The sequence below is a fragment of the Prenolepis imparis genome, unplaced genomic scaffold (genome assembly GCF_030444845.1).
Source record: "Prenolepis imparis isolate NDT839.2.m4 unplaced genomic scaffold, iyPreImpa1.0 SCAF_3, whole genome shotgun sequence".
Classification (NCBI taxonomy): domain Eukaryota; kingdom Metazoa; phylum Arthropoda; class Insecta; order Hymenoptera; family Formicidae; genus Prenolepis; species Prenolepis imparis.
In genome coordinates, this window is record NW_028141161.1 from 2,171,337 (window position 1) to 2,184,636 (window position 13,300).

The 13,300-nt window shown below is 36.5% G+C and overlaps 2 protein-coding genes across 2 annotated transcripts; both read left to right on the top strand.

The window, feature by feature from the left end:
* Positions 1-6,651: 6,651 nt before the first annotated feature.
* LOC145934223 (uncharacterized) lies at positions 6,652-7,813 on the top strand. The gene is made up of 3 exons (XM_083034594.1): positions 6,652-6,870; positions 6,939-7,107; positions 7,200-7,813. Exons 1-3 carry the CDS (start codon positions 6,652-6,654, stop codon positions 7,811-7,813), a joined length of 1,002 nt encoding a protein of 333 aa, XP_082890720.1.
* A 1,679-nt stretch (positions 7,814-9,492) lies between these two features.
* Positions 9,493-10,143, top strand: LOC145934224 (uncharacterized). The gene has a single exon (XM_083034595.1). The coding sequence runs from the start codon at positions 9,493-9,495 to the stop codon at positions 10,141-10,143; it is 651 nt and encodes a 216-aa protein (XP_082890721.1).
* Positions 10,144-13,300: the final 3,157 nt, after the last annotated feature.

The window sequence follows — 13,300 nt, forward strand, 5'->3', positions numbered from 1 at the left end:
ATATTAATTTGCAATTATTGTTAGATTTTTTGTGTTTTAAAATACGAAATTTAGTTGGAATTATTGATTTGTTTATAATAATACTTCTTTCGTGCAGTCGTCGGCATATTTGAGCCAGCGATTTATTGCTACTCCGTAAAAATTTTTTCATGATTCCTAAATAATTTTAAAAGGGAAATGCTGAGATTTCGTTAAAAGTACAATTATTTATCCTAACGTCATCAGCTATATGTAAAAGATTGTAACGACCCCGTTCCCGAAACGTCATCAGTCGGAAGGCTGCGCCCGGCGACCATCGGTCGGGCAGTGCAGCAGGCGCTAGGCGCCCTTTGTTAGTTAAAGTCGTTAAACACGACTGAAACGCGAAACGGGCCCGATCCCGAAAGCTCCCGACGCGTACCGGAAAATACCGATTATCACCCCTTCCACCGTATCCCAAAAACCCGAATATAAACCGGAGCGGGGGACGAGAATTATTATTCCGTCCGACTCCGGAGTGTGAGGTAGACGTGTACGCTGCCTCTGCAGAGATTATCTCTGTCCTCCGAAATTCGGATTCCGAAACCTAAAAAGGTGCGTTTCCGGGGTAGACGTGTACGCTGCCTCTCCCGAGATTATCGCGGGAAACGCCACCTTCCCTCCTTCTCTCTCTTTACGCGTCGCCAGCTCAATTAGGTGGAGCTCCGCCACCTTTGTCGAGTTGACTCGACACCGGCGACGTTCCCGTCCCGAAATTATGCAAAGGCATAGTGGACGGCCGTAATCCGCCGATCCACCACCGCCGCGGCTAACCATCGAGCTCGAACCGAAACCGCCCGCGCGCCATTCGACCGCACTCTCTTCGAGATATCGAAGAGAGCGACCGCTCTCTTGCGATACCACCGACTATACGCGCGACCCAAACAAACCGACGGCGCCCCTTACCGCGCCCGCGCCGCGCCTAGACTTTACGTGTCAACATCGTAGGCGCCCGCGACACACCGACACACCACACTCGCGCTATTGTCTACACACATACATACCGCGATTTAAAACCCCGTGCGTTGACCCAGATATTGGTCTATTTATATATACGCGGCGATTTAACTCGATGCGGACTCTCTCCGTATTTCCGCATACACCTGCTCACTCACATTTATACCAACACACTTGTACATAACACAATTATATGTAATAAACATTTGTTCTTTGTTTTTACAATCAATTACTGCGCGTTCGCATCTCCCCCTTTCACGAGCCCTGATCCCGACTGTGCTGTCCGCGCTCGCGAAAGCAGCCTTTACAAGATAATGTGCATTTAGACTTTGAGATTCTTTACCATAAAATTTTGGTAATGGCAAAAAAATTTTTTTTAATAAAACTGAGCACTCTTATTATATTTCTGTGCCATATTTTTTGCACATAAAATTCTGAAAGCCACATGAAAAAGTAAGAAATGATTGTACATTTCAGGACTTAAAATTTTCTTGAAGACGATGGCGACCGGCATACAAAGCTAAAAATCGAAGTTCCGATGCTTCTAAATTTGGAACAGGAGCTCGAAGTTTTCGTTGAAATTCTTCTAGAACATATGTTTTCAAATGCGTAATTCGTTCAAATAATTTTTGTTGAAGATCGAACTTTAATTTTGTAGCACTCTTATTAAGCAACAATTCCATGACATAAAATTTTTTAGTAATTCCAAGACAGCATAAATGCATATAATCCAAAGGAAAATTGTAAACCATATCAATTGGTGGTTCTATTCGTAGTAGTGGTGAATAGCCTGTGTGATGTTCCTTTTGTGTTTGATTTCTGAACGATTTGTCTGATCGTTTGCTACAATCGACATCGGGATATACTGCACGCTTGTTTAGAAATCCTGCATTTTGTCCATAAACCTCGCAACGTTCACAGGCTGCATAGCCTCCGTGTCCTTTTATTTGTTTTACAAATTTTCTTGCGGGAATATCACAGATAAAATGTTTTAAAATTATCTCATATTTTTTATTATCTATGGAAATACCATTTTTATATAAAAAGTTAATTTTTTGAATAAACTTCCATAAACTTATTTATATCATTTGGCTTCGTATCTCCATAATAAATTGCAACCGGAAATGGAGAATATATGTCCTCTTTATAGAAAATTTTGCAGAGTATGGGCCAAAATTGTTTTATACTTGATTTGTATGGAGAAGCTCCATCAACATTATTTGCAGAAGTATTTCATTATCTTTATGTATATTAGGATGTATACAATTTAGAAGACCTTTTTCAACTCCTAAATAAACGAACTCACCAATGTGATTATTTGCTCCTTTCATTGCTTTTACATTATATTCAGCCCTTGATGAATTTAAAAATGTTTTACCACATTTTGGAAGTTGTGGTAAAAGCCTCTTTTTTAATATGTTCAAAAGAACGTTCATGTGTGCCAGTGGAATATTTGATGTGATTGCCCAATTTCTTATTTCTTCAACTTCATCCATATCATCTTCATCTTCTGCCATATTGTTGTTGATGTTATTGTCATCTTCAGATTTGTCGCTTTCAGAAAAATCGTAGTGCTGATTTTCGTCATCTTCATCATTGATTGTCCGGAATAGATGAGTAGCGTCAACATCAACGGAATTTACAGTATTTATTACAGTGCTCGACGTGCTTGCAATATTTGAAACTTCTAAAAAATAAGAATTAAAAAACTTCTAAAATATAAGAATTAAAAAACGTCATTAAATATAATGATATGTTATAGCCCGAACTATAACCAGTAGTTATTAGAAATTAGAATTTACTGAATATCTTTATAGAATACTGTAAAACATTTTTGCTTATAAAAGAGCGCTCTCGACAAACGCTCGTCGCGTGAAAACGCTAACGCAGCGAGACACGCGCGAAGCACCGGAAACCGCGAGATGCAAGCGAAGACCTGCGACTTCAACCTGCTTCGCTTGCAGTTAGAACAAAAACGCGTGAATATTACTAACCAATCAGAGACCTGTTTCCAAGGACCTTTCCCGAAAGAAATCCAAGAAACAAAGAGGATATAGGACGGAGAGCCCGCCCGCGAAACCAGTCTCAAATACAATTCCTAAACATCAAGACGTGGTCGCTAATAAGAATCCGGAACATCAGGACGAGACTCACTAATAAAAAATCTGAATCATTAAGAGAATTACTAATAAACGTTCGTTAGCCAAACATCGAATGTTACGCGAATATATATATATATATATATATTTAAAGAAAGGTCGAGAAATAAAGTGAAACCAAATTTAATCAGAAATAAGAGTCGATTTAATCAAAAGAAGAGAGTATAGTTTTCCTAACACCCTACGACGTCCCGGTCGACCCGAGGATCCTCATCCTTAATTCGGCGCAACCCCAGTGCCTTGTTCGAGGCACACAACAGATATGATAAATAGAGTTTTACATACCTGAGGAATGATCAGATTGCAAAATTATACTCCTCAAGGCAGATTTAATAAAATGATGTTTCTGGATGCGTTTGCGAATTTTTTCTCTTCTATCCATAACTTTTATACTTAATTTTATTTATTTAACCACAAACAAATATTAATTGAAAAATTAATATAAAAAAATAAACAAATTTTATTCAACTCTTGAGTCGCTATAAACACAAAAAGTTAATTATCTTATATATTAATTGATCTCAATATAAATATTATACAGTAATAATTCTCAAAATCACGCACATTTCCAATATATATATAATAAAAATGTAATGCAGTCATGAAAAAACTATTCAAGACTGACATATTTATTAATGTTTATTTATTTTTGAATGCTAACAAATTTTTAATTAATAATGGCTAAACAATGGCTGGCTAATTTTTTAAAAGTTTCCAGCACTAGCATTATTCCAATATTTACTGTGCAGAGACTAGAGAAGCATTAGATATCATTAAATATTTTCAAACGCCATTTATAATGTTTCGGGCTAGATAATAACTAGACAGTCATTAAATAAATTATTCAAGAATAACATAACCTCATATTGATTAGACAATCATTAGATAGTCATTACACATATTTTTCAAGATTTATATAACCTCCACTTTTGTCATGATATACACGTTGACAAATTTTTTACAGAGCAGTATATTATAGCTAAAAAATGGCTAGTTGTTAGCATATCATTATTAATGATTTTGCTATCTCTTTAAAGTTTAGAAAAAATAATATCTATATGAAAGCATTAATAGTTTATTATATACATTAGACATTAATATTTTATTTATATGGTATATATTAATATTTTATTTATATATATTAATATTTTATATATGCACATTAATTTTATTTTTGAAGAGTTTGAAATTTATGAGATTCAATTCATCATTTGGAAAAGTAAATAGCTGCTAAAAATTATTTGCTATAATTCTTTATCATTATTTTTGTATATTATTTATTATTTATATATAAATTTTCTAATTATAATTTATTTTTTAAAATAATTTTTTAAATCATAATATATATATTTTAGAAAATGCAAAATCTCTCGGTAATATTTTACTATCGATATCTTTTATTTAGAGTTTAAATTTAAATAATTTAACATATTTGTATATTTATATAAAAAATATTGATCATTTAAAGTATTAAATATTGTTTAGTAATTTGACAAAATTTTCAAGTTCGTATTTTATATATATATTTTACATACTATACATGTATTATAACATATAAGCGAAATGTAAAATTTTTTTATTACGAACATTTAATAGCGTAGTGGATAGAGTGAACGATTGTATAACCCAGCGGCACCCAACAACGAGACCAAGTTCAAATCCAGGTAAGGAAAAATTTTAAATAGCAAGAATTAATAAAATAATAAATAGCAAAACTTTCTCAGGAATTTTCACAAATATCTAGAAAAAATATAACAATAATATAAATTATTGTAAAAAAAAAATTAAAAATTTATTTTTATTTTTTAATTTTAAAAATATATTTTTAATCTAGCCCAGGCTAGCTGATTACTAGACAGTCAATTTTAGTCTGCCACTACTTATAATTTATATATAAATACTAGTTTTTTTATAGTTGTCTAGTAGCTGCCTAAACAATACTATCTAGTAGCTAGATAGTTTTCCTGAACTCACTATGAGACAATATATTTGTTGAGTACCTAGAATTCTAAGCGTTACATTACTAGACAGGGGCAATATAAGACACATATTGGCTAGTTGATGACTGGATGGCGGCGAGTTTAAATTTTTACTCGGGAGAAGAGAGAGTTGGAACTAAAAATAAATCCAGAACTTGTCACGATTCTCATGCTCTATAGTGTACCGGAAAATTACGAACCGTTTAGAGTGGCAATCGAGACGCGTGAAAAACTCCCTTTACCCGAAGAATTAAAGATCAAGTTACTGGAAGAATTTCAGTCGCGGAAACGAATAAATGCTGAAGAAGCATCGACGAAGGCTATGTTTGTCTCGAAACTGAATAAGCCTAAAGGACAGAATGCGCGAAATTCGGCCGAAAAGAGTGACGAACGAAAAGAAATAAAGTGCTTTAAGTGTAAGAAAGTCGGACACTTCGCGAGACATTGTAAAAAGCAATCAAACACTAAAAAAAAAGAATAGTGAGGAATCAAAGTGCGCGGAAGTAGCCATGAATGCGTGTGTGTCTGTCGGAGAGACAGAGCCCCCTACGACGGCCATCGAAAAAAGCAATGAAGACTCAAAGCGCGCGAATGCGGCCACGAGGGCGTGCACGCCTGTCGGAAAGACAGAACCCTCTATGACGACCATCTTAAAACCGCGGAACTCTTGGTGTCTCGATTCTGATGCCTCTTCGCACATGTTCCGCGATCAATCCGCGTTCGAAGAGATTAATGACGAAAATAAACGAAATCTGGCTATGACGGATTCAACGAAAATCCACGGAACTGGAATCATTAAATTAAACGTGAGTGATAAAATAACAGCCATACTAAAAAACACATTGTTTGTGCCAAATCTTCGCTCAAACTTACTTTCAGTGGCAAAAATAACTGATTATGGGCATGAAGTTACATTCAGAAAGGATGGCGCAACGATTGTAAACAAAGATAATGAGAAAATTTTCGAGGCAAAGCGAGTGGCAAACTTATACGTCATCGAAGATACAAATGAGATCGCAAAGAAAACTCGTGGCAAAAACTTCATGAAAATTTCGGACATTTAAACATGAAAAACTTAAAATATCTAATAAATAAATAAATGTGATCTGATGTTCTAGATGTCGGCCAATAGAGCCAAGCGCGAAAATTAATTTCTAATTTTTCGGAACAGTATCTCTTGGTTTGAGATCACTGAGTTCCATTTGATTAATTATCAATAATTGAACGTTTGTAGACGATAAAACCCGGTATTGCGGTAGTTTTTCTGAAAAATAAAAGTGACATTTTTGAGAAATTCGTGGAATTTAAAGCGCGAGTCGAAAAACAAACTAGTAAGAAACTAAAAATCGTCCGATCGAATAATGGCCGCGAATATCTTAATAATAAGTTTAAAGAATTATTTAAACGCGAGTGTATAATACATCAATTAACTACTGACTACACTCCCGAACAAAACGGGATTGCTGAAAGGTTTAATAGAATCTTAGTAGAGATGGCTTCAATCGAAGCTACCTCCGACGTTTTTGTCTGAAGCCGTCATGACAGCATGTTACATCCGTAATAGGTGCCCCACCAGAGCTCTCAAAGGAAGCGTGCCATACACTGCATGGACAACTAAAGTGCCGACTGCAGCCCATTTCAAAACTTTCGGCGTCATGGCTCACATGCTTGAAAAAGGAAAAAACCTCGGAAAATTTGAATTTCAAAAACCAGGAGATGCATATTCATCGGATATTCCTTGGAGTCCAAAGCTTATTGTTTGTGGGATCCAGTCGCAAAAAGGGTATTAAAAAGCTGTGACGTAAAATTCTTACAAGAGTTTCAGGAGAACGAGCATGAGACATCAAGCAATTTCATCGATGTTAAAGTCATGACGGATTCTTGCAACATGGAAAATATTCCACAGGACGCCGACGAAGGAATCAAATACGAGAATCTCGAAAAGAGAAACGGAGAACTTTGTGATGAAAATAAAGAGGATGCGAACAAGCGCCGTGAAGTAGAAAGGGACTACAACGAAGATGAAAACAGCAATGCAGGGGCACTGGTCATAAAACCCAGAAGAGATCCGAAATAATCCGGACAGGAAAATCAGAAAGACCTGCAAAAAGGAAACAAGGGGTCCCAATAGTCGACCCGCAAGAAAATGGCAGCGAGTTTGAAGAGGACGCAATCATAGCTGAGGTCGAAAACTATGAAGATAATGAAGAATTTGCTGGATTCACGTGCACTGATCCAATTAGTGCGGAACAAGCCCTAAGAACACCGAAAGCTGACGAATGGAAAAGAGCTATGCGAGAAGAAATTGAGGCTCTTTTGGCCAATAAGACGTGGACCATCATAGAACGACCTAAGGGGAAAAGCATCACCGGAAGTAAATGGGTTTTACACACAAAATTAAATCAAGACGGCTCAGTTATGCGAAGAAAAGCTCGCCTAGTGGCCAAAGGATTTACGCAACGCAAAGATGTGGATTACTTTGAAACCTTTGCGCCTGTTGCACGTCTCGACTCTGTACGAATGGTGATGGCCCTAGCAGTTGAGAAAAATCTCGAAGTGCATCAACTCGATTTCGTAAGCGCGTATCTAAATGGAGAAATAAAGGAAGAAATATATCTAGAAATTCCAAATCTGCTCTCGGAAATAATAGAAGACAAAAGAACGCCCAAATCACACGAAAACAAGGTTTTCCGTAAATAAGGCCCTACATGGGTTGAAGCAATCTGGAAGATGCTGGTTTATGAAGCTTGACAAAAAATTAAGAGAGATGTCATTCAAGCAGCTGTCAGCTGATCATTGCGTATACTATCAACGAAGTAAAGATCAGATAGTCAGCATCATTGTTATTTACGTTGACGATCTAATAGTGGCATCAAACAACAGTGAAAAGCTGAGAGACATCAAAAAGGAGCTATCGACATTCAAGATGAAAGACCTCGGACCGATAGACCAATGTCTTGGCATTAAATTTCGTCAAATTTCGCAAATAAAATTGCATATCCATGAATCAAGAGAGGTTTATAAAAGAGATCATACAAAAATTCAGCATGGAAGACTGCAAGCCAGCCCTGACTCCGCTCAATTCCTCGATAAAATTGACCAAAGCAATGTGTCCTAATAATGAAGAGGAGCGTAAGGAAATGTCGAACAAACTATCCGCAACCTTATTGGCTCCCTCATGTATTTGACCACTTCCACACGCCCAGATATAATGCATGCAGTTAGTCTCTTGAGTCAATTCAACGAGAATCCTGGATCAAATCATTGGAGGGCTATGAAACGGGTCTTACGATATTTAAAAGGAACGAAAGACCTGAAACTTGTTTTCTAAAAGGCAGGAAAGAAATTAGAAGGCTATGCAAATACGGACTGGGGAAACGATGCGGATGATCGCCGTTTCTACACGGGCTACTTCTTCAAATTAGCTAATGCAGCGATCAGTTAGTCTTCCCGCAAACAGAAATCCGTTGCTTTATCCAATCCAGCACAGAGGCGGAATACATATCGCTTTCTGAGGCTGCCAAAGAGGCAATACACCTTAAGAAATTCCAAGAAAAAATCTCAGGATATCAAGAAAAATTAACGATATTCAATGATAACCAAGGTGCTGGACAGATGATCAAGAATCCGATAAACGGAAGAGCTAAACACATCGACATCAGATACCATCACATCAGAGAGGTTGTATATGCAGGAGTAATTAAGATAGAACATCGACACACCGAAGAGATGCCAGCAGACGTTCTAACAAAGGCACTCGCTTCAATAAAGCACAGCAAGTGCGTGAAAGAAATGGGACTAAATTCGTAAACGGCCAAAAAAAAAATTTTTTTTGTGTTGTCGCCAAATTGCCTTTTGAGTGGGGATGTTGATTAGTCAATTTGTGGCAATCTCGAGAACAACTTTACCATCTCGGAAAAAATTTATCGACTTATCGACATTTATCGACACACATTCGTTTCGAGATATTGATTAAACAATTATTGACAACGCTTTTCTTTTGTTAAACATTTATTCAATTCATTATTCCTGTTGATACAATTCTGTAAAGACGTATTAGTTGTGTTATTAAATATTCTAATTAAAATTATAAAGAGTCTCTCAGTTTATTTGACGCGTGCACTACATTTGGTGACCCCGACGTGATCGGTCGACGATTACTTAATCTATTGTGCGGAAATTTTTAAATCAAAATATACCGCAAGTTCTTGGTATCTCTAGTGCTGTTTTGGTCCAGTAATTTCAAGAGGCCGGAAGTCTTCACATTTACGGACGCCGAGAGATCTTCAAATCGTCGAGACTTCTTCAGTGACGTCGAGCTTTCTTCGTATTTTGGATTTTCAGCGCAGAACTTCTTCTTCTAAAATCTCTTTATCAAGATGCCTGTTGATAGATCACCGACTTCTACGCCTTTACCAGCGACGATTTCTCAGGAGCATTCTGATCAACCGTCTGCAAGTACGAGAATGTTAACTCTTACCAGCGATGATTTACAGCAACCAGGTGGGTCAGAAATTAATTCTAACGAATTTAGATTCTTAAAATTACCAACCTTTTGGCATAAACAGCCGAAACTCTCGTTTGCTCAATTAGAGAGCGAATTCCTTGTCTTTAGAATCCGTTCTGACGATGTTAAATATAGCACTGTAATTAGACATCTTGATGAACAAGCTCTCGTTGCCATTTCCGAGATAATGAAAAGATTAAGGCAATTATTAGCTGGTATAGAATTAAACGACAAAAAACCTTCTAAACTACTTAGAGAAATTAGACAATTAGTAAGAGGATCAATTTCCGAAAATGTATTGCATTCAATTTGGTTACAACGCTTACCTTCGCGGATTCAAGCCACCTTAGCTGTAGTCGAAGAATCTCCTTTAATTAAATTAGCTGAATTGGCTTACAAGATTATGGACCGCGACACGGGACTTCAAGTGGCAACTATTGCTTCTCCGGTTGTGTCAACTTCTTCAAATTTTGATGATCTAGAACGAAGAATCGCGGCATTGAAAATTAAACAAACGAGATAGGTCTAGATCTAGAAATAAATATCAAAAAAGATTTAGATCATCTTCCAGGAACAAATTTAATAAAAATAATAATAAAAGTAGCGATCAAATTTGTTTCTATCACAAGAAATTTGGCGATAAAGCTGAGAAATGTACGATACCTTGTAAGATGTCCAAATCTCTAACGCAAAAATCGAAAAACTAAGTGCACCGTTGAATGTTGAGGCGGCTGGCAACGGTTCACCCAACAATCGTCTCATTATTATGGATAAGTCTTCTAGACTTAATTTTCTTGTAGACACAGGAGCTGATATCTCTTTGGTTCCTAAGAGATTTGTATGCGGTGCTAAATCTTCTCTCTTAAAGCTTTTTGCTGCCAACGGAACAACGATCAACACCTATGGATCAAAAACATTTGTTCTTAATTTAGGTTTACTGAGAGAATTCAAGTGGAAATTTTGCATTGCAGATATTCAACGTCCTATCATTGGAGCGGACTTTCTGAGTCATTATGGCTTACTCATTGATATTAAAAACAAGAGATTTTTAGATAGTGTTACCGGTTTATCTTACAAAGGGAAACTGTCAAAAATCAGTCATTTTTCTGTCTGCACTTCTCCTGACTTACCTTTCCATAGGATTATTGCAGAGTTTCCGGAGTTAACTCATTTTGCTCCTATTTCAACAAATAAGATCCATCAAGTGGAGCATTACATCGTTACGAAAGGACCTCCGATTGCTTTAACTCCCCGTAGACTTTCTCCTGAGAAATTGAAATTTGCTCGAGACAAATTTAAATTCATGGTCGAACAAGGAATTTGTCGTCCATCGAGCAGTCCATGGGCAGCCCCACTTCATATGGTACCTAAAAAACGATAACACATGGAGACTTTGCGGAGATTACAGAGCTCTAAATTCTGCTACTATTCCAGATAAATATCCACTCCATCATATTCAAGATTTCACAATTGGATTATATAATAAAAATATATTTTCTAAAATAGATCTTGTTAAGGCTTATTATCAAGTACCTGTAGCGGAACAAGACATACCTAAGACAGCTGTAACTACTCCTTTTGGCTTATTTGAAATCTTGGTTATGCCCTTCGGTTTAAGGAATGCAGCTCAAACTTTTCAGCGTTTGATGAACATTATTCTTTCTGGTCTTGACTTTTGCTTTTGCTATCTTGATGATATACTTATTGCCTCTTCTGATGAAAAAGAACATGCTCAACATCTTCGTATTGTTTTTGTACGCTTGAAACAATTTGGCTTAACCGGCAACCTTTCCAAATGTCTTTTTGGTCAAGAAGAAATTTCCTTCCTTGGATATTTGGTTTCCAAGCAGGGAATTAAACCTTTAACAGAAAAAGTCAAAGCGATTATTATTTACAAGAAACCTCAAACTATACATGACTTAAAAAGATTTTTAGGTATTATCAACTTTTATCGCAGGAATCTTAAAAATACAGCGGCTCACCAAGCTATCCTTACGGATTATTGGAAAGAGAGTAAACGCAGGGATAAAAGGTTAGTTACCTGGACTACTGAGGCTGAAGAAGCTTTTGAGAATTGTAAGGAGGAACTCATAAAGGCTACCATCTTGGCACATCCTGCTTCAACAGTTCCTCTTATTCTTACCATTGATGCATCAGATATTGCGGTGGGTGCCTCCTTGGAACAAGTTATTGATGGATTTAATAGACCAATCGCCTTTTTCTCCAAAAAATTAGACAGTACTCAGAAGAATTACAGTACTTATGATCGTGAATTACTCGGAATTTATTTAGCTATTAAACATTTTCGTTATTTACTGGAAGGACGTCAATTACTTATTCGTACAGATTACAAGCCTATAATTTATGCTTTTCGTCAAAAATTGGATAAAGCCTCATCTAGACAAATACGACAACTTGATTACATTGCACAATTTTCCACTGACATAGAACATATTTCTGGCAAGGAAAATGTCGTTGCTGATTCACTTTCTAGAATCGAATGTATATCGATGCCAGTTATTGTTTCTCTTGAAGAGTTAGCTACTTTTCAAAAAGAAGATGAAGAATTAAAGTTTCTTCTTACAAATTCATCTCTTAAACTACAGAAGTTAACACTTACAGGTTCAACTATGCCAATTTTCTGTAATTGTTCTACGGTTAATATTCGTCCTTATGTTCCTCAACTTATTCGAAGAAAAATTTTCGATGTCGTCCATGGACTAGCACATCCAAGTGGCCGTACAACCTGGAAATTAATACAACAAAAATTTATATGGCCTTTCATGAAGAAGGATATTAAGGAATGGTCTCGATCTTGTTTATCCTGTCAACGTGCCAAGATCAGCAAACACACAAAGAATATTCCTCAGAAAATTCCAATACCTGATCAACGTTTTCAACATGTTCATTTAGATTTGATTGGACCTCTTCCTCCATGTCAGAATTTTCGATACTGTCTTACTATGATTGACAGGTTCTCTAGATGGCCAGAAGCAATTCCTTTAACAGAGATTTCAGCAGACACTGTAGCGACTGCCTTTTATACACATTGGGTAGCAAGATTTGGTGCTCCGCATACCATAACTACAGACCAAGGTCCTCAGTTTGAAGCAGCGATCTTCAAAGCTCTCACCAACCTTATTGGTTGCGAGCGTGTTAGGACTTCTGCTTATCATCCTGCCTCGAATGGAATTCTAGAAAGATGGCACACTTAAAAGTGCTATAATGTGTCATTCAAATGAAACATCGCACACTTAAAAGTGCTATAATGTGTCATTCAAATGAAACTTGGATTGAAGCCTTACCCACTGTCTTGTTAGGACTTTGCACCTGCTTTAAAGAAGATATACTTCTCCAGCAGAATTGCTTTACGGATCCACTCTTCAAATCCCTGAAGAATTCTTCATTGAAGAAGACTTTCCTGCAGATCCAGAAATATTTATTGAGAAACACAGGATTCATATGAGAAATATTAAATCATAACCTACATCACATCACAACAAAAAGACACCATTTTTCCATAAAAATTTATATGACTGCTCACATGTCTGGATTCGTGAAGATGCTGTGCGAAAATCTCTTCAACCTCCTTATTCTGGTCCATTTCCTATTGTAAATAGAATCAATGATAACCTTTTTGCTGTTAATATTTCAGGTAAAATTGTTAATATTTCCACCGA